The sequence below is a fragment of the Mizuhopecten yessoensis genome, unplaced genomic scaffold (assembly GCF_002113885.1).
Source record: "Mizuhopecten yessoensis strain PY_sf001 unplaced genomic scaffold, ASM211388v2 scaffold4631, whole genome shotgun sequence".
In the NCBI taxonomy this organism is placed as follows: domain Eukaryota; kingdom Metazoa; phylum Mollusca; class Bivalvia; order Pectinida; family Pectinidae; genus Mizuhopecten; species Mizuhopecten yessoensis.
In genome coordinates, this window is record NW_018405643.1 from 896,648 (window position 1) to 922,164 (window position 25,517).

The 25,517-nt window shown below is 39.9% G+C and overlaps 3 protein-coding genes across 6 annotated transcripts in view; 1 reads left to right on the forward strand and 2 right to left on the reverse strand.

Moving 5' to 3' along the window:
• The window catches only part of LOC110449531 (nuclear factor related to kappa-B-binding protein-like), a 30,887-nt gene extending 12,701 nt beyond the window's left edge, over positions 1 to 18,186 (forward strand). For all 4 annotated transcript variants that reach the window (XM_021496462.1, XM_021496464.1, XM_021496463.1 and 1 more), the window contains 11 exons: positions 678 to 867; positions 2,244 to 2,304; positions 4,085 to 4,259; positions 6,249 to 6,355; positions 7,000 to 7,123; positions 7,881 to 7,954; positions 8,809 to 9,226; positions 9,787 to 10,272; positions 10,641 to 10,850; positions 13,588 to 13,917; positions 14,437 to 18,186. In XM_021496462.1, coding sequence (XP_021352137.1) covers positions 678 to 867; positions 2,244 to 2,304; positions 4,085 to 4,259; positions 6,249 to 6,355; positions 7,000 to 7,123; positions 7,881 to 7,954; positions 8,809 to 9,226; positions 9,787 to 10,272; positions 10,641 to 10,850; positions 13,588 to 13,917; positions 14,437 to 14,927 — 2,666 coding nt within the window. In that variant the 3' untranslated portion in view covers positions 14,928 to 18,186. The remainder of the gene's footprint in view (positions 1 to 677; positions 868 to 2,243; positions 2,305 to 4,084; positions 4,260 to 6,248; positions 6,356 to 6,999; positions 7,124 to 7,880; positions 7,955 to 8,808; positions 9,227 to 9,786; positions 10,273 to 10,640; positions 10,851 to 13,587; positions 13,918 to 14,436) is intronic.
• A 769-nt stretch (positions 18,187 to 18,955) lies between these two features.
• On the reverse strand, positions 18,956 to 22,120 carry LOC110449565 (uncharacterized protein K02A2.6-like). The gene is made up of 2 exons (XM_021496513.1): positions 22,091 to 22,120; positions 18,956 to 20,483 (listed from the first exon to the last, which is right to left on the reverse strand). The coding sequence occupies exon 2, from the start codon at positions 20,380 to 20,382 to the stop codon at positions 19,228 to 19,230; it is 1,155 nt and encodes a 384-aa protein (XP_021352188.1). The 5' UTR covers positions 20,383 to 20,483; positions 22,091 to 22,120; the 3' UTR covers positions 18,956 to 19,227.
• Positions 20,835 to 22,505, reverse strand: LOC110449551 (uncharacterized protein K02A2.6-like). Its single transcript, XM_021496498.1, has one exon. It carries the CDS (start codon positions 22,503 to 22,505, stop codon positions 20,835 to 20,837), a length of 1,671 nt encoding a protein of 556 aa, XP_021352173.1.
• Positions 22,506 to 25,517: the final 3,012 nt, after the last annotated feature.

Below are 25,517 nucleotides of genomic sequence, written 5' to 3' on the forward strand. Positions count from 1 at the left end.
GGTCGATCAGAAATCCAATATGGCCACCACGGCTGCCATTTTGGTAAACTATTTCAAACTTAAAGTAAAGATCTACTTGGCCGATTGAACTGAAACTTTGTAGGAATGATCGAATCATGGTCCTGACAAAGTGTTGTTATTTTTCGGGTCAATCAGAAATACAATTTGGCTGCCATGGCCGCTATTTTGCTACTAAGTTCTAATAGGCCGATCTCACTTAAAATTGGTCTAGGAATGATCAGCTCATGGTCCTGACAAAGTTAAGTTAACATTATACTATTTTTTACTCAAATTGGTACATATTTCAACAACAAAAATAAATACTATAGACTCAGGTGACCGTTAAGGCCCATGGGCCTCTTGTTAAAATACATTATGTAATTCAGTGGACGCATGAAAGAAGGGGATAATATTCTTGATACATTGGTTTTTATTCTCCAAAACTGCATTTTTAGCTCTGCTTACAAAACGGTCCAAGTGTGTTCGTTTATCGTGGAATGTTTCTGCACCACACGTACCGTTTCAACCGGGATACGTGAATGTAACCCTAATATCTTCATATATTGGTTAATCTCAGTATTTTGTTTTATATGGGATATTTTCGTCAATTGGAGGTCAATATGCTGAAGTGGTCATACGGATTGTTATATTACCCATGCATGTGTTTATGACTTCAGGCGCTACACCAGACAACTTTGTCCCTTTCGTGGACTACAAGGAGCGAGCCCAGCAGTGGCGTTGGATTGGAGTTGGTCGCGACTCGGATGAAACTCTCCTGGAACTTTTCAAACTCTGGAAGTCAAACCGGAAGGATTCATCAACTGAACTCAACGACAGTGGTCAAGGATCACCTCCGCCTCCTCGAAGGTATGTAGAACATTACAGTACTCGGGGTTAGAAGTGAGAGGTCACCTCCATAAAGGTCTATGGTATCTCAATGGTAGGGTCGGGGTCATAGGGTCATCATTGCCTCCAGAAGGGTTTATGGTAGCTCAGTGTTAAGGTCAAGGGTCATAAGTCACCATAGCCTTCACAAAGATGTATGGTATCTCAATGGTAGGGCAAGGGTCATAGGTCACCATTGCTTCCACAAAGATGTACGGTACCACAGTGGTAGGGGTCAGAGGTCATCATTGCCTCCGCAAATCTATTGAGGACCCGAGTGATAAGGGTCAAAGGTCAACAGATAATTTCTTTAAAATACTTATTGCACTTAGCCTTTGCTTTGTAATTTTGCCCCCTTCAGTCGATAAGGATAATGGTGATTGTTTATTTCTAAACGTCTAAGTACACAATTTATTTTATTTTAGTCCATTACAATATGTCTTAAAACTTTTTATGAAGAAGGTTCAAGTCATATATACATTCTGTAAATCAAAATAGCCAAAATATATTGATTAATGTCATTTACATTATATTTTAAGTATATTTTGATCGTGTATAGGCTTATAATATTTGTCAGGTCAATTACATTGCATTGACTTCTAAAGGGGAAAATAGTTTTTGTCTAGACATAGTTATTTGTCACATTAAAAAGACAGTTAATTAAGATAAACATAATGTTCAGTTTTGAGGGAATATCGCTATTGTTTGAGACAATTTTAAACTCCTGAAGAAAAATATGATATATATATTTGCAACTACTGTAGGAAATTTTGATCTTAAGTTAACAGAGATAATTATCTTGCAGTCTGCAATACAATTATAGGAAGCCAGGGTTTTTGCCACATTTGAAAATCCCGAGGGTGGAATGTCCCTATCCTACGCCCTTGGGCATGAAAGAGTATTTTTCTCTCAATCCAACCACCAGAATAAGCCCAGAAACCATAGAAATGCGTTTGGACTGGCCACCATTTTGAAAATATCAATTTTTCCCTGAGCGTTTTAGACGAAAACGAATCCAAGATTAAGCATATCCCATATTTGCAAACAATGTTTGCGCAGAAAAATTAATCACATCTTTCTAATGTGTACGGTAATTATATAGTAAAAGGTTTTAATTTCATCACGTCGCCTTTTCCACATTGCGGCATCGGAGAGTTCCAAATTTGTGACGTCACGTCATTGTCGAGCCATTTTGACTTCGCGTCACATGAAATGGGGTGTAAGATAGAAATTTCCTACACCCCTTTCCTACCCTGGACAGCTCTATCTTACACACAGGGAAATGAGAGACAAGCATATTCTATATATTTATGTGTTTGGTGTGTGTCACGTTCATTAATTACTGCTGTACGTTTCAGTTGGACTTCGTTCGTGGTGCGAGCCACATCAGAGGAGGAAAAGAACACGTTTAGAGAACAGGTAATTATAGTGCTTCATCTTACATCTGTCTTCTCAAAAACAATGTCATTATATTTTGCAGCAGCAATGAGCTTGTACAAAATGCCATAATAATGCATTAAGCACCTTCTTTATGTGAAACAGATGCCTTTAGCGAATCTAAACCTGTATTAAGCAGCCAGTCATGACAGACTGGCTGCATAGGAAAGGGGGCCTCTTAATTCAGGTTTAGATTCATTTGTAAAAGAAAAACTGAGATCAAAGTGTCTGTTTAGTCATAGTGCATCTTATATTTAGCCAGTAGTATGCACAGGTGAAAGTCTATCAAGTCCTTATTCAAGGGTACAGAGGTCAACTGTGTTTAAATATTTAAACACTTCTTCTGAATAACCAGCATTACAAAGATGGTGATATATGTGAAGATCAATATAACCTTGTCTAAATGTTCTGCCCCCAACATAATAACCAAGTTACAGTAGACCAGCCAGAGGGGATACTTAGTCTACAATGGTGTCAGTGAAAGCATGTTTACACATCAATCATTTGTCAGCATAAGCAGGTTTCTAGCCACTTGAACTAGTTAAATGTTACAATAACGAATGTATTTTTGTGGCCATTGGCTGTATCAGGTGGCCTTTTATTCTAGTGCTATTACTTACCGTGTTTGTTATTTTCATCTTGCAGACATGCAACTGACTACTTACAGAATGTGACTATTAGTTCCAGAAGGCTGTTAAGGCAGATTTGATTGTACATGAAAAGTTACAAATGCAAATGAGGCAATGAAGATGATTCCTTATTATAGCCATTTTGGTCTCTGTGGAGTATAACATATAGATAGATAGATAGATAAATAGATAGATAGAATAGTCCTCTTATTTCATTAACCCGTTCACCCCTATGTAACTTTAGTAGATTCACCATGCATTGATATGGATGAGTCCATTATGATCTACAGTGGTGAAAGGGTTATTAGTCTCCCAGGGGGAACCGGGTCATGTCTGTCAGTCCTTCCCCTATCTTGTCTGGGCTCTTATCTCCTACACTACTTGTCACTGGAACTTCATACTTGAGGTATGGGTTCAGCTTGGTGAGGCGGTGTGTCGTGTATCATAGGTAGGTCACTCGGACCTACATTTTGACCTTTGACCTACATCATAGAAAAAGTTTGTCCAGGCTCTATCTCCTACACTACTAGTCACTGAAACTTCATACTTGGTGTATGGGTTCACCTTGGTGTATGGGTTCACCTTGGTGAGGCGGTGTGTCATGTATCAAAAGTAGGTCACTCTGACCTACATTTTGACCTTTGACCTACATCAAAGAAAAAGTTTGTCCAGGCTCTATCTCCTACACTACTAGTTGCTGGAACTTCTTGCTTGGGGCATGGGTTCACTTGCATTGAAGAAGAAGCATAATTGCCTGTCAAACAAGATGGATTTCATTGAACAGGATTTGGTGTAAAGGGACATATTGGGATAGCGGAGTGCAGAGTGCAAGAATTAAGTCACTGTGACCTATCACTTGACCATTGACCTTAACTTTTGAAAAAGTTTGTCCAGGGCATATATTCTGTACTATTTCACCTGGAGTAACCAGATTTGGTGCACAAAGAAATCTTTGGATAGCATAGTGCAGAGTGCAAGACATAGGTGTACTGAAATATAGAAATTATTACCGGTGAGGGACTATGGATTGTCTGCCTTGTTGGTTATTTGTTATAGTGATACTGTTGGCTTTCTGAGTATGATTCTTAGATTTCAAACACAATTTTAACAGTTTGCTTGGTTTTGAATTTCAGGAAAAGAGACGATTTGAGAACCCTCACAAAGCCTTTACATATAAAATGCATGGCTACGAGTCTGTGGTAGGACCTGTGAAGGGGGTCTACAGCAAGGAGAACGCCATGAACAAAGCCAGGGAGCATGCATTGTTAATCTCTAACAGGCCTTCCTTTGTCACCATCCTCACTCTGGGTATGTATAACAGTGAGGGAGCATTCATTGTCAATCTCTAACAGGCCTTCCTTTGTCACCATCCTCACTCTGGGTATGTATAACAGTGAGGGAGCATGCAGTGTTAATCTCTAACAGGCCTTCCTTTGTCACCATCCTCACTCAGGGTATGTATAACAGTGAGGGAGCATGCATTGTTAATCTCTAACAGGCATTTTGAGTTTTGAAGTTGGGAGATTTGATTTTAAGTTGGGAGTTTTATTGCGGCATCACAGCATAATGTTATTTCTATCATAACCATCTCAATTTTTACCTTATTTTTAGGGTAACGTACTGTAACAGCACGAGCGGTCACTACTGGTCAGGTTAGCTTGTTAATCTTATTAGCCTGTTCAGTTGCTCGCGTCGGTGGCTCAGTGAAGACAGGTTTCGCCCTGCAGCATTATTATTTTTCTTAAAAGTTTGGTTTGACGAAAGGGCAATAGAAATTTATTATGATAGTCAGATCCATGCCAGAAAGGGAGAAACAAGGGATGGCTGTCTTGATGCCCAGGGCCTGTATTCATAAATCAACTGACGTGGTAAAAACGTCAGGTGTAAACCCTGAAATATCTCCTGAATTCTTCCAAATTTTTGTCAAAATATGAAGTACATCATGTAAGTATTATAGAATTACCAGGGGATCTAGAAATTAGGCTCAAGCAAAAAATCTAAGGTTGAGCATGTGAATATTTTCATGAATACAGGCCCAGGTCATATCTTAAGCGAAGTAGTTGCTATAACCTGCTTAACATTCATCAACAACTGGTTCACCCATTGTCAGTATAATGTGACCGGGCGGAATGCTGTACTGGGTGCCTTCGGCATGGTATTTCAGTGAGATGGCACTATAAAGTCGGCATCAGATCCAGGCTATCACGAGGAGGCAAATACACCAACATACCCTGTCTCCGGCACACATACACGCATGCATGCATGCATACACACCCAGTCTGTGACGTTAACTATTTTCCTTACTAGTCATTTGGACTAGTGAACCCATAATTTTAATAGTCCAACTGTGAATTTTCTAGTCCAAATTACAGACTGGTCTTTTTTACAGCATGAAGTGTAAATTGTGATCTAAATTGGAAAATTATTAGAAATCGAAACAAAATGTCTTACGGAACGTGATCACCAATTATCTCTAATACAGTATTACTGTTGTTTCCATCAAGCCTTTAAGCAATAGCCAGAACCGTAAATTTTTCTTTCGTGTTGGAGCAATTTTTTCTGTCTGTTCACGAACAGGCTTAGCTGGTTTTGGACCTTTCCTCCAACTTAGCAACATATGGCCATGCTTGGTTTCACGTGGTTATAAACCGGAAGTAATGTTTGGTGACTACTAAAATCCGGAACCCAGTCTCGCAATCGCTCATCGAAACTTTGAAGCTTCGACGAATACCATATTTTACGATAGGATTAAATCTTGTGACAAGTTTTTATAGTACAAAATATATACCGTTAATAATATTTCCATTATTTTGGAGGAAAATTGCCACTAGTCCAGTCGGACTAGTTAAATATTTTCAATACTAGTCCAGACTTAAATTTACTAGTCGTGGGCATCGGACTAGTGCCTAACGTCGCAGACTGCACACCGCACATGGAGGCACATTCTTAACTCTTTCTGTACAGTTGTCGTGTGCACACAATTTTTTGTTATATATGCGGGGGGCGAGTCTAGTAAGGAAATCTGGTTCGCAATCCGGACATTAATAGGACGTTAAACAAAACAAAATAAACCAAACCAGGTCATATCTGGAGATATCACATGTATGGTAGAGTATTGGAGCGGAATACACATCTGGTTTTAACAGAGTGCATGCATTGTGAAATTTAAAAAAAAAAATGTCTTCGTCTCCTTCCATGACGATAAATTTCCAAAATAATGATAGTTTGCATATAATGTAGAGTAAATTATTGTCTTGATATATCTTATTAAATAAAAAATTACAATGATATTTACAGTTCGAGATGCTGCTGCCCGATTACCAAATGGAGAAGGAACGCGTGGTGACATTTGTGAGCTGCTGAAAGATTCTCAGTTCTTAGCGCCTGGTGTATCAGATGCTCAGGTATGCATTTATCATGTAACAGACATAATATACCAATTGGTTTTGTTTTGTTTTATTAGGTAGTTCAAAAGTTTGACAAAATTGAAATTTGAAACTAGAATTTTAGAGACTCAAAGAAATTTGTATAAAGTAGAACTTCAATATAATTTCCTTAGTTTCCATATGAAACCTCATTTATTGCCAGGATATTTCAAGATCCCCTTTCCTTTTCCTTCTTCACGATTTCTTTGTTGTACATATAGCTGTATCCTTTTATAACGCCAAAATTCTGTTTGACAAATGATATCATTAACATAACATTTTTTATAAGGTCTTTTTTATATGAATCATTTCTATATATGTGTTTTGTTCGTTAGAAAAACACATGACGCTGGTTTTCGGAATATTTCCCAAAATTGAAAGTTTAGAATGTGCATGTAGATGGAAATTTTACAAATCGGTTTAAGACTTTATTTTTGTGAAGGTTAAATGTTTATGCCAATTCTTCTCACATTTTTACATTTTGGAGTCTTCACAACAGGGCGATATGGTTGCCAGCATAGAACATGTCGTACATAATTCCAACAAAGATTCATATTATGAACATGTATGTAAAAATGACGTAGGAGATGCAGAATGCTTATGTTACATTGTTATCTGTCCAGATCAATGTGGTGGTGAGTGGGGCTCTGGACAGACTCCACTCGGAGAAGGACCCCTGTGTCAAGTACGACGTCAACAGGAAGCTCTGGATCTACCTCCACCGGAGCCGTGCAGAGGATGAGTTTGGTAAGTCCTACACAGTACCGACTACAAACTCCATAGTTAGATCACTGCAGTTATTTTTGGTTACATTCCTGTATCCCAGGTGAAACGGTACACAGGTGGCGCAGAAATATTCCACATTAAACAAACGCACTTTGACCGTTCTATAAGCAGAGCTCAAAATGCACAGTTTCCGAGAAAATAACACAGCGCAAACTACCAATAGTCAGCAATTTAGTTTTGGTCAGATACGCCTGGACCCCTAAATCTACCCGTGCCGAATATTCCTGAGGTCAGCCTCGGTTCAGATCTGTGCCTGCCGTTTTCTTTACAGGTTTAACCGTTTCAACTCGGATATGTGAAAGGGGCCTTAGTCTTGATACTGGTAGCATTAAAGGTTTTATAAAACTTATTTCCTAAAGGCTGAACAGTTCAATCCTAGGTTTTGTAATATCAGGAGATAAAGATCTCAAGTGGGATAACTCGTAGGGCTTCTCTTGACTATGTCATGAGATTCCGTTTTTTCAGTTGACATTGGCTAGTTGTGCCTTTTCGGTCTCTGTGGAGTGTAACAAAGAAAATTGATACTTACATTTAAACATTTCACCCCTATGTAACTTTACTAGACCCTACCATGTATTGATATGGATGAGTCCATTATGGTCTACAGTGGTGGAAGGGTTAAGTGGATAATTATCAGTTTAATGTGATCTTCAGTTTTCATTTTAACTTGATGCATTGAATTTCCATAAGTTAATCTTTGCTTTTATTTCTGACTTAGAACGGATTCACCAAGCACATGCTGCGGCCCAAAAAGCCAGGAAATCACTCCAGAAGCCCAAAGCTCAGAAAACAGTAGGTTCCAGCCTATTTGATCTTTTCATTGACAGGTTTATGTCTTCATAGAGAATAGAAGTAAATGTTAAATATAATGAATGTTCTTTAAAAATGCATGTTCGAGTCTTGTCACGGCACTGTGTTTTATCTTTGAGCAAGATACTTTACTCCGCTTGTTCAAGTCTTCTCAGCTGTAAATGAGTATGTGGTTGGGCAGTGCTAGAATTGTAGAATACTAGCTTTAGGCGCCGAAACGGCAGCACCGGCTGTATGCTCCCCAGGGAGTTGAGAAAGATATTGGCTGGTTGCAAAGGCGCTAGAAGCATGGATAATAATTTGTGAACCACTTTGAGACGACCTATGAACTAGGTTGTGATAAAGCGGTATATTAGAACCTCGAAGTAAGTAAGTAGAAGTAAATGTTATATAATGAACATTTTTTTCAAATGCATGTTGTTTGTACACCTAATCCACAGGATTTGAAAATATGTGTGTGCTCCAGATGTACATTACCTATAGTGATGATGTATAGTTGAGCAACATCACATGTACTCCTTTGTAAAACCTTGCCAGGATTTATCTTTAAAACCTTGAATAATCATTTCTGTAATCTGGATGAGCATATCAATTTCCTACACTGAATTAAAGCAGATGTTCTATGAACATGATGCTTCAGATGTGGGTGATATCTCAAAGTTAATGTATAACTCACTTAAGCATGCCATAGTTTATTAATATGTTCCTGCATAATATTTTGAAATATGAACCTTATATACATTATGTTAATCAATGATATGATTATATGTAAGATAATCATGCTATAAGCTGAACTATTTATAAAAAGTACTTTTGAGTTCCATTGATTTATACAGCAAAAAGTGAAGGAGTTGACCAGCCAGACTCCATCAACCCCCAGCCTGACCTCAGCCAGTAGTCCACGCCTCACTCAGTCCCTCAGTGCCAGTACAGAAAGTTTAAATGCTCTAGACAGCAGTCAAACACCCTCCAGCCCTGTGGTTACAGGCAGTCCTACACCAAAGGGTACTCCAAGCAGCCCCGTGGTGGGACAGGTGAGTCCCCGAGCCGTAGGGAGTCCTCGGGCGACCTCCTCCCTGGTCACCGCCATGAACAAGTCTGGGACTACAGCCAACCTCCTGTCTAGTGGGAGTGGCCTGCCAGCCATGACCGGTGCCACAATCAGGTTCCAGATACAGCAGTTACAGCAGCAACAGCAGCAACAACAGCAGCAGTTACAGCAGGCAGGCAGCCTTCCTGGGACACCTACTAAAGGTACCCTTTATTGGCTCCTCATAACAATCATGTTGTCTACAGTATGGTGCTTTTATTTTGAAATGGTGTTCCTGGAACTAATATTGTGATGTTTAGATTTTACACAACACCATTAATAGTTCTATGGTGTCTTGAGTCAATAGATAATAATCTAAGCTAAGTCCTTGTCAGAAGGGTAACGTTTTTAATAGTCAATTGACTGAACTTACTCTCTATCTAAAAATGCAATATTTTAAATTGACAGGGTTTATGATTTGCACATTTTTTCATACTGCAAATGTAGCAAAAGTTGAACCGTTACTCAATATTTGAAAGAATATGAAATTACAGGTAAATTATAATTTGTGAATAGTTTTGTATCCTCATATCAGACTTGGTTAAATATATGTATTCTATTAAACAAGATACATATTGATTAAGAGGGTCCGGACCCTCAAATGTAGATGATGAACCATATTTGCACACAAATGTTATATGACTTTTAACTTCATTTCAATGAGAAGTTTAGTAGTGAATTTGGTGATTGTTTGTCTTAAGATTTTGTTTTTGTTGCACTGAAGGTTTGTCGCCAGGAAGCCACAGGTCGCCATCTGTTAGTGTTTCTACAGCCTTACAACAGTCGCAGCCTGATACACCGACTGGAGTCTCAAAGACGCTAAATCTGCACAATGTTCGAGCATTGATGGGCTCAAACCCCCAGGGCAGCTCTGCCTTGGCCCAGAATTTGGGACAACAGATCTGCCCAGAGCTCCTCTTGCACGGGTCACGGGGTGGGACTCCTAGTCACTCTCCAGCCCACACCCCTACCCATTCCCAAACCCCAACCTTGGTCACCAAAAAGACCTCAACAGTAGCCACGACTGCCTCTGGACTCCAGACTATGATCGATGCAAGCAATGTCACATCAACAGTGCCATCCACTGGTGTTGGGGCACCTCTAGTGGCACGCCTCGTAGCCGGAAACCAGATGGTTTCTGTCAGTAACTTGTTAGCGGCACAGAGGGCTCAAGCCCAATCTCCTCGGAGTACTACCATTAAAATACAAGGTAGGTGCACTCAGCGACGTCCCATTGGCATCTTTTATCCACAAAGGGGGACTTAATTAGGAAAGTCATTCATTCTTGAGAAATATGAAAGTTGGATATATGTCTTACAACAATAGAAAACTGTATACAGAGCAATTTTCACAGCAGTTTCCTTTTCATGGTTTTTGGTTAAGGTACGATGAGTTAACAAATGAAACACAAACGCTAACATTCTTAATAAACTCCAGAGGGCAAATTCAACAGTTTGCAAATTCACATTTTCCCCACATCAATGCAAAAGTAATATTGCATGAAGTTGTGTTGTGTACAGCAATAGTTTGCCAAAATTGTGCATTTGTCTGAATATAAAAGGTGGATTTGATTTCTAGGCAGCAACATGGTACACCAGGTAGCAGGAGGAAAACCTGTCCAGTTTACAGGAAAACCCCGAGGTCAGCTGGTGCAGATAGGAGGCAAAGGTCAACAGCAGATCCAGGGTCTGTTACAGACCCAGCAGGGGGCACTTCCAACCATCAGCATAATATCACAGGGCAGTGGAGGAGGGGTGATGACCCTCGCCCAGCCCCGGACACCCACAGGTATGGTTATACAGGTGTTACATGGCTAACTTTTCATAATATATTTGAGGAGGGGGGATGATTCCTGGACACCCACAGGTATGGTTATACAGGTGTAACATGGCTAACCTTTTATAATATATTTGAGGAGGGGGGATGATTCCCGGACACCCACAGGTATGGTTATACAGGTGTTACATGGCTAACCTTTTATAATATATTTGAGGAGGGGGGATGACCCCCGGACACCCACAGGTATGGTTATACAGGTGTTACATGGCTAACCTTTTATAATATATTTGAGGAGGGGGGATGACCCCCGGACACCCACAGGTATGGTTATACAGGTGTTACATGGCTAACCTTTTATAATATATTTGAGGAGGGGGGATGACCCCCGGACACCCACAGGTATGGTTATACAGGTGTTACATGGCTAACCTTTTATAATATATTTGAGGAGGGGGGATGACCCCCGGACACCCACAGGTATGGTTATACAGGTGTTACATGGCTAACCTTTTATAATATATTTGAGGAGGGGGGATGACCCCCGGACACCCACAGGTATGGTTATACAGGTGTTACATGGCTAACCTTTTATAATATATTTGAGGAGGGGGGATGACCCCCGGACACCCACAGGTATGGTTATACAGGTGTTACATGGCTAACCTTTTATAATATATTTGAGGAGGGGGGATGACCCCCGGACACCCACAGGTATGGTTATACAGGTGTTACATGGCTAACCTTTTATAATATATTTGAGGAGGGGGGATGACCCCCGGACACCCACAGGTATGGTTATACAGGTGTTACATGGCTAACCTTTTATAATATATTTGAGGAGGGGGGATGACCCCCGGACACCCACAGGTATGGTTATACAGGTGTTACATGGCTAACCTTTTATAATATATTTGAGGAGGGGGGATGACCCCCGGACACCCACAGGTATGGTTATACAGGTGTTACATGGCTAACCTTTTATAATATATTTGAGGAGGGGGGATGACCCCCGGACACCCACAGGTATGGTTATACAGGTGTTACATGGCTAACCTTTTATAATATATTTGAGGAGGGGGGATGACCCCCGGACACCCACAGGTATGGTTATACAGGTGTTACATGGCTAACCTTTTATAATATATTTGAGGAGGGGGGATGACCCCCGGACACCCACAGGTATGGTTATACAGGTGTTACATGGCTAACCTTTTATAATATATTTGAGGAGGGGGGATGACCCCCGGACACCCACAGGTATGGTTATACAGGTGTTACATGGCTAACCTTTTATAATATATTTGAGGAGGGGGGATGACCCCCGGACACCCACAGGTATGGTTATACAGGTGTTACATGGCTAACCTTTTATAATATATTTGAGGAGGGGGGATGACCCCCGGACACCCACAGGTATGGTTATACAGGTGTTACATGGCTAACCTTTTATAATATATTTGAGGAGGGGGGATGACCCCCGGACACCCACAGGTATGGTTATACAGGTGTTACATGGCTAACCTTTTATAATATATTTGAGGAGGGGGGATGACCCCCGGACACCCACAGGTATGGTTATACAGGTGTTACATGGCTAACCTTTTATAATATATTTGAGGAGGGGGGATGACCCCCGGACACCCACAGGTATGGTTATACAGGTGTTACATGGCTAACCTTTTATAATATATTTGAGGAGGGGGGATGACCCCCGGACACCCACAGGTATGGTTATACAGGTGTTACATGGCTAACCTTTTATAATATATTTGAGGAGGGGGGATGACCCCCGGACACCCACAGGTATGGTTATACAGGTGTTACATGGCTAACCTTTTATAATATATTTGAGGAGGGGGGATGACCCCCGGACACCCACAGGTATGGTTATACAGGTGTTACATGGCTAACCTTTTATAATATATTTGAGGAGGGGGGATGACCCCCGGACACCCACAGGTATGGTTATACAGGTGTTACATGGCTAACCTTTTATAATATATTTGAGGGGGGATGATTCCCGGACACCCACAGGTATGGTTATACAGGTGTTACATGGCTAACCTTTTATAATATATTTGAGGAGGGGGGATGATCCCCGGACACCCACAGGTATTACATGGCTAACTTTTCATAATATATTTGAGGAGGGGGGAAGACCCCCGGACACCCACAGGTATGGTTATACAGGTGTTACATGGCTAACCTTTTATAATATAGTTGAAGAGGGGGGATTACCCTTGCCCAGCCCCGTACCACAGGTAGAGTTATACAGGTGTCACCTGGCTAACTTTTTATGATATATTTGAGGGGGGATGACCCTTGCCCAGCCCCATACCACAGGTAGAGTTATACAGGTGTCACCTGGCTAGGGTTTGAGTAGAGGAGGTGGGTGCCACCTGTCTGGCTCCAGACACTCATAGATAGGGTTGTACAGGTGTCAGATTGCAAGGATTGTATAGAAATGTTGAAGAGTTGGTGACACTTATACAGCCCCAGAAATCCACAGGTACGATTGTACAGGTGTCAGTTGAGGAGCAGTTCCCTCTTTTGTTCAAAGTTTCAGCATTTTGATGATTTGACTTAGATTCAGATACAGATACAGAGTGTTAGTTCTCATGATTTCCTTTATTGGTGGTTTGGTGGCTGGGTGGTTTGGTAGCGAAATGGATAGATGGAAAAATTTGTTAATTAGTAATATAAGTATATATTTCATTCTCATGACTGATTTGTTTTACGTTGAAAGCTACCTCAGAGTCATCAATGGGAAGCCCTGCGACACACACGGTCACCACAAACTCACGCCTTACCAACCCCTCAGTGGTCAACACAGCCACACCTGTTGGCTCTCAGGCCATGGTCCAGATGGTCAGTCAGCCTAAAGTGGTCACTCCAGGGCAGGGCGGGATTGTGGTTACTCAACTTCCCCATGGCAGCATCACTCTGCGTCCTGGGGCCATGCCGGCATCCTCACAGGCCAAGGTGGTCACTGCAGGTCAAGCTGGCCTCTTACCTCAGTTTATAGTCCAGCAGTCGTCCGGAGGACTGACCAGTAACAATGCAACAATCACACAGAGTAAGGAACTAGATATTCATTACTGGCAAATCTTGTCATGTTGTCATGCAGATGTGACAAAATAGGTTATTTGAAAAAGCTTATCAAGACTAAATTGAAATGAACATATGAAAACTATATTTTCAAATTTAACCAGGTTTAACTATGTCACTCAATAAATGCTACTCACGGGTAGCCTTCGGCGACCTCCTGGTTGCCTTAAAGCTTCTTCAGCCCTAACTGAGATCAATAGGGGGCTTCAGACTAACCTAGTGATTCAATCATATTTTCAAACTATCATGGATGTTGTTCAGTATTTTTGAACTAGGAAGTGGATGTAGGGATAACATTGGGTGTACTTTACCATGGTGTGGTTTAGGGTTCACTGAGAGGTTACAGGATACTGATCAGTTGTGTAAAAATGGACTGATGAAAACGAAAGTTTTTTGATTTAGAAAAATCATAATCTGAATCAAGTAAAATGATATTTCATTGTAAGTGGTCGACTGCATTATTGAAATCAAAATATTTTCTTGGCAGGTTTTTCCGGTGGGAAGCCACTCCAGATCATGAGTGGGGCAAGTCCGAAGCAAGGTCAGAACATCCAGGTGGTGCGGACAGTGCTGGGCCAGCAGGGCGGACTCAAGCCTGGCCAGGCGACCATCCTCATCTCACAGCCCCAGATCCCTGATGGTCAGGCCACCCAGGCCACCGTGCTGCCCTCCGGACAGATCATACCCAACCCAGCCAAGGCTCAGGGCAAGGGTTCACAGAAGGGCAAGGGTCAAACGGGTGCTGTGTATGCCCGTATAATAGCCCCTCCTCCTGGGCTGAAACTGGCTGGAGGACAGGGTATTCCTGCCCAGGGTGTGGGAATGTTGCAGACTGTTAACAAATTAAACATGGTTCAGGCGGCAGGTCGGGGGGCTGTTTCTATGACACACGTCGGGGACTCCAGTCCACGCATATTGGCAGCTACTGCCTTATCTACTAGCTCAACTGAAGTGCCCAACTCTGACGCCAAGTCATGACACAGATGATTGTGTGTAGTCTGTTCAGTGTTCACCTTCTCATCATTATTAGTTCAGTTTTAGATTCACGTCTTTCTGTCAATCATGGAATATATTATTTAAAATTTGTCCTATTATATGCTGAAGGCAATTATTAGAAAGTTATTACTAATCATGGTATACATTTTCTGATGTTCCTGTAACCTTTGCAGCCCATGAATGCACACAGCATAATCAGTGTTGTAGCTAATACAGTCAGGCAAAGAACACTTAGTGGGAGTATTTTTCTCCAAAACTGAAGAGGTATTCGCATATGAAATTGACATTTTTCAGATGTAAAGGGAAGTATTACAGATATTCAGTGAAAAAGCAGAATTTTTTCTAGTTATCAGGTACATAATGAGTTTAATATAAACAAGGTTTCATTTTTTGTTTTTTCTAATATTTTGTGTATTGTAAAACAAGTTCACATCTAGGACATAGATTATTAAGACTTTTGTGTTCACTTTCAGAAAGTGAATGGTGCCTAAAGTAAATGTATCATTAGTTGTTATGAAACTTTGACAAAGTAAAAATAACTCCTTCACCGAAAATTCCTGGCCATTTTAATCGCACCTAATTTCTAGCTGCCTTCACCTGAATGCTTTAATAGTTTATTACTTGATGTTCAAGGCCACGTCTGATAATATTTGAAACTACCCATCGGCAATAAGTTCTACAATACACACAAAATCAATTTCTTTTTTAAATCTGCCTACTGAAAACGAAATTATTGGAAACATACAAGTTTAGATGATATTTTTTGTGTTTTCTCTTGACATAATGTATTCTTATTAATTGAATAATCTATAATGAACACATTAAATTATCGCATTTCAAATGCTTGGACCAGTTAGGAGACAAGAGTTGGCCAAAATTTGATTTTTTGGAAAACTGGCAAAGACCTCGAAGGCCTGCCTTGGCCAAGCTTTACAGGGTACATGTACAAGCAGTCATTCTGCAAAAACAAAACAAAATCCTTCATGCCTATCAATTAATCTTCAAGTTTTTTTGTTGATATTATTGAAAATGAAATACATTGTACATATACTATTGTAAACCTGGTTATTCTACCACAGTTTCAAATTTTAACGGATTAGCTCCTTGATGGATCGGAGCGCTCAAAATATACAAAACCCTGCATAGCATCATCGAAATTGAGCAAAGTAATTAATGGCAAAAAAGTGCCTGATTAAGATCACTGCTATAGTATGTATGTTTACATTGTGTGAATTCATTTACAGTTTACACAGGCGGGAAAAAGTAAAATATTCTTGAGAATAAAAAAAACTCATTGGTGTATCAGATCAATATTTTGATGGGCTGATTGAACTAATGGTTCAAAAAATAAATTGCGATTTGATACAAATTGTGATACATTTATTAATTTTTAAGATACATCTGGCTTGGAGGGGGCCATTAAAATCCTTAAAACACTATTTACATATATAATACTATATATTTAGAAATGTACTACAGCTGTATGACATTTTACGGAAGGAAGAGTTCTCTAATAGGTCTGGGGAGGAACATTTAGTATGGGAACAACATTGTCTTCTGAGAACTGCTTCAAAGGTACATGGCCGTATCCAATCATGATCCTTCAAATTATTGATGTACTAATATTATATATTACGTACATGGAATACAAATGCATCTACGGTATAGTGCTTTCTTTACCATATTTATGCAAAGTGATATTTTTATATTGTAAATGTGTTCTTGTACTGAGTAGACAATCACATCTAGACTATTGAGTGTATGTTCTTTGTACCCTGATATGTTGGGTTCCTTGTAATTTTTGGTTCAAACAGTCATGTACAATATTATTCTGGAGTTGATCATTGAAAAAACTAACTACTAAATTGAAACGATTTTAAAATGGGATTGTTCATAAATTGGATGGTTTAGTGTTGATAGAACAAGATTGTTAGGGTATGTTGTGAAACTATATAGACCCGATTCCAGCATCCCAATGACAGAATCTAAAATGGGTATAGGTAATCTCTCTTGGATAGCAATTCTGGTCAAAAATAAAAAAAAAAAAAGTCAAATTTGATGTCTAGACATATTAAATATTTAGTTTGTGCTGTACTTAATTGTTGTTACAAATATGTATTTAAATATTGAAATTTGAACAATACACACATCAGTAGTATTGTATGTTTATATAGAGTTACAGTCTTACTTCAACAACGTCACAGACTTTATGACAAAAATACATGTTCAGAAAGATGACCCTTTTTTTTTTTTTTTTTTATTATTTTGTGCATCTATTTCAATTTTCTTTTTCCTGGATAAAAAAAGGATTGGACTTAATTTTAAGTTAGCTCAGGCGATAATTTACAATTCACTTGTCACATTTATAACAACGGTGAACACTATTGTTGCTAAATTTATCTGACTACTAGTTCAAAGTCAATAACACATTAGTAAAATGGGGGTCACATTTTCAAAATAAGCACTGTTGGAAAATATAACAGCATTATTTACACATTTTGTAGAAAGGCGTCTTGACAAATGTAGTATATTCTAGGTGTTTTTTGTGTGTGTATAATGTAGACACCAAAGCTTATTTTTAAATTCTTTCCTCTTTGCCTACAGTCCATTGTTCAAATATGCCATATATGGTATAACCAGATACAGGCAATACTCTCTGCTGTTGATTACAAAATACATGTCATTTTATAAGTACTCTGAATCTCCCCTTTTCTCCATACAAATTGTGTAATTTAAAAGTTTGACTGGAAAATTTCACCTGTTTAACACATTTTATTTTGGCTTCATTACTTCTAGATTGATTAAATAAAATTAACAAAATCCATTTTCATTTATAAAAATATGTGGGGTAATGAGGAGATTTATTAGTTGGCATGCATATCCCTTCCCCTAAAGCATTGATGTTTTGATTTTTTGTAAAAGCATTGATGTTTTGATTTTTTGTAAAGTTATACCTTTCACTGTATTAGAGCACATCTATGATTGTAAAAAAATAGTTTAAGGGGGGTTCATTATGCTGTCAGACTTGTAGGCTGGCAAATAGGAAGACAGATACCAAGTCAAAAGAATAATTCAATCTTTCTGACAAAACGAAAGTGAAAGGTTGTATTACCTTTTTAACATCCAACCACACAAAATAATACAAATTAAAAAGTAACCCAGTCACAGTAAGTATTTTGTTTCGTACCATGTGAAACTAAGAATAATTAGTGAAACAAAGTTTGAGAAATTTAGCCCAGAATGCTTGTTTACGATAGATATTTAGTTTTCTAAAATTCATATTGAGTCCAATTTGTACTGGAATGGACAGGTGTAAAATTCTGATGAAGATAGAATGCTTACAGTCAACAAAATTGTAAATGAAACCAACAAATTTGGCGTAATTTTGAATTGACAGAATCAAGTGTTGGTAATTTTAGTGTCCTGTAAATGGTGTCCGCTCTAGTGAAGCAGGAGTTACGTCCCCTGTAGTAATAGTGAACAATGAGTTGTGTTCCCTGTAGTAATAGTGAACAATGAGTTGTGTCCCCTGTATATAGTGAGTGTATAGTTGTTAAGTTTGTATATTCTGTTATGGAATCTCTGTATAAAGGATGTGAAAACGTGAGGGAAACTCCTTCAAGCAAGAATAACATAATTATTAAAATAATAATTATTCTTAAGTGATACCATTTTTGTTGTTTTTTGTCTTACCTCCATGAGGCTAACTGCCTGTGGGCTTGATTTATTGTATGGTGTGGCTTCTATTGTCTTCTTTATCTTTGAAAAGCTTTTTAAAAAACTGAATACACAGGGTCATGATATTTACCCACTAGCTACCTACTGATATAAATGGAAGGTTAAGATTTTCTACCACTTTTTATTGCGGTAGTTACAGTACAGAAATGCATGGTGGTAACGTGAAGCTTTGACCCCTTGATGTGACCTCGACTCTAAATGGGACTCTGTTCCGTTTACTTTAAATATGTTTATTCAGCAATGAACACGGTCTGAAAAGACGCACAAAGTAGTGGTAAATTGCACAATGATAATTAGCATGAATTACGTATAGAAACTAATCATAACATACAATCCTCTATCTCCCCCAAGTCTTTGGTACACGTAAGTAATAGGGTCACTCGTATTAGTCCTAGGAACAAAGACTGATGTGAAATATGAGAATTATGAAGAAATGTCCGACTAATTGTCCTAAAATAAACAAAATGAAGCACTGAGTCTCCGTGAAAAGTTGCACAACAGATATAACACTTAGGAAATGTTCCAAGTAGAAACAAGTCAATTGTTATTTGGACATTTTATAATCTGAATGCCAAGCTGGTTTCTTTGTGGCACGACCAGAAGTCCGGATCGGTGCAGGGGACGGAACTACTGCTTGTGGCGTATGTGTCGAGATAGGTGGCATCGTTGCCGGGGGTGTGGTGATTTTGCTCACTGGGGTTGCAGGAGAATCAAACGCTAGATGACGTCGACTGAAGATGTCTCGAATACCAAATGGTGGTGAAGGGTGATCAACATCAGATGATGAACGAGGCGAACGTTGTATGGTTCTAGTAGTCAACGGAGTGGATGGTGGAGGACTCGTATCCTTACGGGGAGGGTTGCTCTCTTCACCGACGACGGTGTCTGGGGCGTTAGAAGTAGGAGACGTCGTACGATGGGAGAGTCCAATTTGATTGTCAATTGTGTAGCGCGCTGGTGGTGTAACGACTGGGATATACTTCCTTAGGAATTTCCTGTTGCGTAAGGTAACACGGCCAGATCCGTCAACCCGAACTACATATTGATCAAACTGGCGAACTTCGGTAATGATTCCAGTCTTGTCCCATTTAAGGGGGTGAGGACCAACTTGATTTTGGATGCGTACATGATCTCCAACTGCAAGAGGTGAGAGGCGTTTGGTGTGTTCAGACCAACGTTCACTTTCTCGCATGTGACGATTCCGTAAAGCCTCCTCGCGAGCTGCTAAAGTCTCCAGCCAAGTGTTGTGTGGAATGTACCGACCGGGTGGTATAGGAATAAAGTCTCGTATAGGACGACCGAACACGCACATAGCAGGGGATAGTTTTGTGTCTCTGTCAGGTGTGTTACGATACTGGAGAATAGCGCGTTGGAATGCGTCGGTGTTTAAGTCGCCATTGGGACTGGTGTTGCCAGTGATCAGACGCTTCACTGTTTTGACTCCCACTTCAGCACGGCAGTTACTATGGGGAAAAGCTACAGATGACAGTCTATGGTGAACGCCCCAGTTCCTGAGAAAACGACGTGTGGCCGCAGAAGTGAACTCGGGTCCACCATCTGATGCTAGTTCATCAGGGATACCAAAAGTAACAAATGTCCTTCGGAGACAGTCTATTAAACCATTGGAACCATCAGAGGCTTTCTCCACCACCGGCCAGTTGGAATAACGATCAACTACCACTAGGTAATTACAGCCCATGTAGTGGAAGAAATCTGCACACACGCATTGGAATGGATAGTCAGGAGTTATCAAAGGAGTCGGTGGTGCATTCGGGTTAGATGGAGCAATACGGTTGCAGTNTTAAATGGGACTCTGTTCCGTTTACTTTAAATATGTTTATTCAGCAATGAACACGGTCTGAAAAGACACACAAAGTAGTGGTAAATTGCACAATGATAATTAGCATGAATTACGTATAGAAACTAATCATAACATACAATCCTCTATCTCCCCCAAGTCTTTGGTACACGTAAGTAATAGGGTCACTCGTATTAGTCCTAGGAACAAAGACTGATGTGAAATATGAGAATTATTAAGAAATGTCCGACTAATTGTCCTAAAATAAACAAAATGAAGCACTGAGTCTCCGTGAAAAGTTGCACAACAGATATAACACTTAGGAAATGTTCCAAGTAGAAACAAGTCAATTGTTATTTGGACATTTTATAATCTGAATGCCAAGCTGGTTTCTTTGTGGCACGACCAGAAGTCCGGATCGGTACAGGGGACGGAACTACTGCTTGTGGCGTATGTGTCGAGATAGGTGGCATCGTTGCCGGGGGTGTGGTGATTTTGCTCACTGGGGTTGCAGGAGAATCAAACGCTAGATGACGTCGACTGAAGATGTCTCGAATACCAAATGGTGGTGAAGGGTGATCAACATCAGATGATGAACGAGGCGAACGTTGTATGGTTCTAGTAGTCAACGGTGTGGATGGTGGAGGACTCGTATCCTTACGGGGAGGGTTGCTCTCTTCACCGACGACGGTGTCTGGGGCGTTAGAAGCAGGAGACGTCGTACGATGGGAGAGTCCAATTTGATTGTCAATTGTGTAGCGCGCTGGTGGTGTAACGACTGGGATATACTTCCTTAGGAATTTCCTGTTGCGTAAGGTAACACGGCCAGATCCGTCAACCCGAACTACATATTGATCAAACTGGCGAACTTCGGTAATGATTCCAGTCTTGTCCCATTTAAGGGGGTGAGGACCAACTTGATTTTGGATGCGTACATGATCTCCAACTGCAAGAGGTGAGAGGCGTTTGGTGTGTTCAGACCAACGTTCACTTTCTCGCATGTGACGATTCCGTAAAGCCTCCTCGCGAGCTGCTAAAGTCTCCAGCCAAGTGTTGTGTGGAATGTACCGACCGGGTGGTATAGGAATAAAGTCTCGTATAGGACGACCGAACACGCACATAGCAGGGGATAGTTTTGTGTCTCTGTCAGGTGTGTTACGATACTGGAGAATAGCGCGTTGGAATGCGTCGGTGTTTAAGTCGCCATTGGGACTGGTGTTGCCAGTGATCAGACGCTTCACTGTTTTGACTCCCACTTCAGCACGGCAGTTACTATGGGGAAAAGCTACAGATGACAGTCTATGGTGAACGCCCCAGTTCCTGAGAAAACGACGTGTGGCCGCAGAAGTGAACTCGGGTCCACCATCTGATGCTAGTTCATCAGGGATACCAAAAGTAACAAATGTCCTTCGGAGACAGTCTGTTAAACCATTGGAACCATCAGAGGCTTTCTCTACCACCGGCCAGTTGGAATAACGATCAACTACCACTAGGTAATTACAGCCCATGTAATGGAATAAATCTGCACACACGCATTGGAATGGATAGTCAGGAGTTATCAAAGGAGTCGGTGGTGCATTCGGGTTAGATGGAGCAATACGGTTGCAGTGGTTACAAGTTGCGCGTAGGGAGGCGATGGCAGGCGTGATTCCAGGCCAGAAGATTGACGCGTTAGCTCTTGAAGTCATAGATGTCACCCCTTGATGTGCCGAATGCAGGGAGGCAAGGGTTTCTTCCCGGAGTGATGGTGGAATGACTATTCTGTCTTTATAAAGTACTACACAATCAACCGTATGAAGGTCATCGCGGAATGGGAAATATTCTTGCAGTGGCCTAGGCAGCTCGTGACGGGTTCCCGGTATACCGGCCTCTATCAGAGCGATTAACGCCTGCGTGTTGTCATCGCTGGTAGTGGTGGTTCTAACGCGCTCCCAGGTGACGGATCGTAAATTGATCGCATCTAGTGTTGAAGAAGCTGATGCCACGACATGCTCATCGACAAATGCTAGTCCTGATGAAGGCATGCGTAGACCACTCATTAGACCAAAGTGGGCGATGTCGACGGCAGAAAATGACAGTGCTGCAATGTCGTCCTCGAGCACAAGTTTCTCAGGCTCACCATTTTGAAAAACTATTTCAAACTTAAAGTCAAGTTCTGCTAGACCGATTGAACTGAAACTTTGTAGGAATGATCGACTCATGGTCCTGACAAAGTGTTGTTATTTTTCGTGTCGATCAGAAATCCAATATGGCCGCCACGGCCGCCATTTTGAAAAACTATTTCAAACTTAAAGTCAAGTTCTGCTAGGCCGATTGAACTGAAACTTTGTAGGAATGATCGACTCATGGTCCTGACAAAGTGTTGTTATTTTTCGGGTCGATCAGAAATACAATTTCGAAAATACCTATTTCAAACTTAAAAGCAAGTTCTAATAGGCCGATCTTACTGAAAATCGGTCTAGGAAAGATCAGCTCATGGTCCTGACAAACTTAAGTTAACGTTATACTTAACAATTTTTTACTCAAATTGGTACATATTTCAACAACAAAAACATATACTGTAGGACTCAGGTGACCGTTAAGGCCCATGGGCCTCTTGCTATAAAAAACAATTATGCTCGATAACATTTTATTTGTAGCAGGACTATAATTTCCATATATATATAATAGCATGTACCCCATCAGTGTAAGAGATATACAAGAGTGGTTGGGCCTATCCCCACCGACAAATTATATATCCCCCACCCAATACCTGCACATCTAATTATTATACATAATTTAATATGGGAGAAACATAGTTCTTCTCCTCCACATAAGAGAAAGTTGGGTAGCTAGTGTCTTTTGGAGAACTGGTCCACACATCACATATCTGAACTGTTCAAATTTGTTCATATCTTTGAAAAATTCATATACATTGTTTGCTTTCGTTAAAATAACAGATCTAAGCTCATCATAAAATATACATTCCATTAAAAAATTATACTCGTTTTCTACATCATTGTTGCACAATTTACATAACCTATTATTGACAGGAATCACAGGGCGGGCATGCCTACCTTTTTCAATTTCAAGGGGCAAAAAGCCACATCTAAAGTTAAATAAAAGAAATCTTTTACATTTGAGATGTACAGATTTTACATAATCGCTAGTGACAGGCTCATACTTGTAAGTTCTACTCCTGTTGTGTAATATGATGGACAATAGTAATGAGTTATGAAAGTAAGTTTACGGAGAGAACGTACTTAGGGGTATAAAAACTTCACACATGAGTCTTATCTCAAATGTCACAAAGGATATATAGTGATTACAATTAAGAATAATGCCACATGTATATAGCCAAATCATATAAACGTGTTTTGTATTAAGTCACACTTGAATTGCTAGATATGAACATAATTTTAATAAAAGATAGTAAGATTAAAGGTTTTTCATAAATAAGCAATAATTCATCACAAAATTTCTGTGTGATATATATTTACGGTTAGAACCCTGGTTGTGTCTTTTGCTATGAAGGATATCTAAATTTCAACATACAGTTTATTTCATTTTACCATGGAAACAAATACGCTCAATACAAAAAGACAGATTCCAAGTTTTTCCCAACCACAGCTTGAAAAAACATTTCAAATATCTCTATGAAACTTGGTACACCCATCAGTCAAGCTGTGTCATTTGCAATCTTGGATTTCTTTTTTTCAATATAGCCGAAAATACCAAAGGAAATGGTGCCGATTTGGGTCTTCTCGTTGCTATCATCGATGAGTTTTATTTTTTTGCATATATGCATACCTTCGGATTGGCTTAAACTTTGTTTTATTCAAATTTTGTTTGACAATACATCGAAATACATGTTTTATAAAAAACAGAAAAAGAAACAACCCTTCGGGTTATGCCGTCATGATATGTCAGACATGAAATTCAGGCCAACTTGGAGACCATTCCGAGATTTAGGGGATAAAGAGGAGGAGGGCTCCCAAAACCTTTTGATAAAACTTTTTTTTTTAAATTTTCTGCAATTTGGATATATTGTGTATGACTAAAAATAGAGTGTGTGTGTGGGGAGGGGGGTTACTTTCTTCATTATTTTATAACATTTTTCGTAATTGCTCTGTTTTGTGGTACAAAAGCTTGACAGTACTGCACCCCTCCCCCCTGATATACATATGTATGTTTCTTTGGCAGTCTTTTTATAAGTAGGGCAAAGGTAATTATGCCCACACGTTGCAAATGAAAAATCCACCTGAAATAATAAGTCTTAATTTGCAAGATCTGAGGGTTACTTATAAACACCATTGATAAAAGTTATATTGTTGGACCTTTTTGCTCGTTTAAATATTTTGATCTATGACTCAAATGCAATGTCTTGATAGCTATGTTGAATTATAAAAATTTGAATTTAAAAAAAAAAAATGCGTTGTATATTCCATCGAATATGTTAGAGCCAGTAACAAAGTAAAATTGTTAGTAAGCAAATATTTATAATTTGCCACCTGGGCTTACTGCAGGAAAAATTTGGTGATCTGAAATGCTAATATTGATTTTCATGCTATTTTTTTCTGCAGATGTTTCTATGATTTAGATGGAAGCATGCTGACTGGTAATGTGGAAACTGTGTTTCCTTTCCCTGCATCACATGCAGCTTATAATTACCATCCAACATCAAATCTGTCTGCCATCATTGTAAATACACGTATCTGACCATTATTTTTAGCTCACCTGGTCCGAAGGGCCTGTGCACTAATACCGTGGCGCAGCGTCGGTACTGTTTGTCCTTTAAAGCGCCACTAGTAGAAAATAGATAAATGGATGTATTATATATATGTGGTCTGCTGCGTTACTGTGTCAAGTGAAACAGATATCGTATAAGCGCAGGGTAGGGTGCCCCCTCCCCCTGGGCAGGATCCAATAGGGGAAATAGTGAAAATCAATTCCTTAAAACGTTCACCTTCTAGTCAGTTAGAGGAATTTTAAATCTCTTTGGTCTGGAACATTGTTGGACAAAGGAGACTCATTGTTGGATAAATGAGGGATGGACG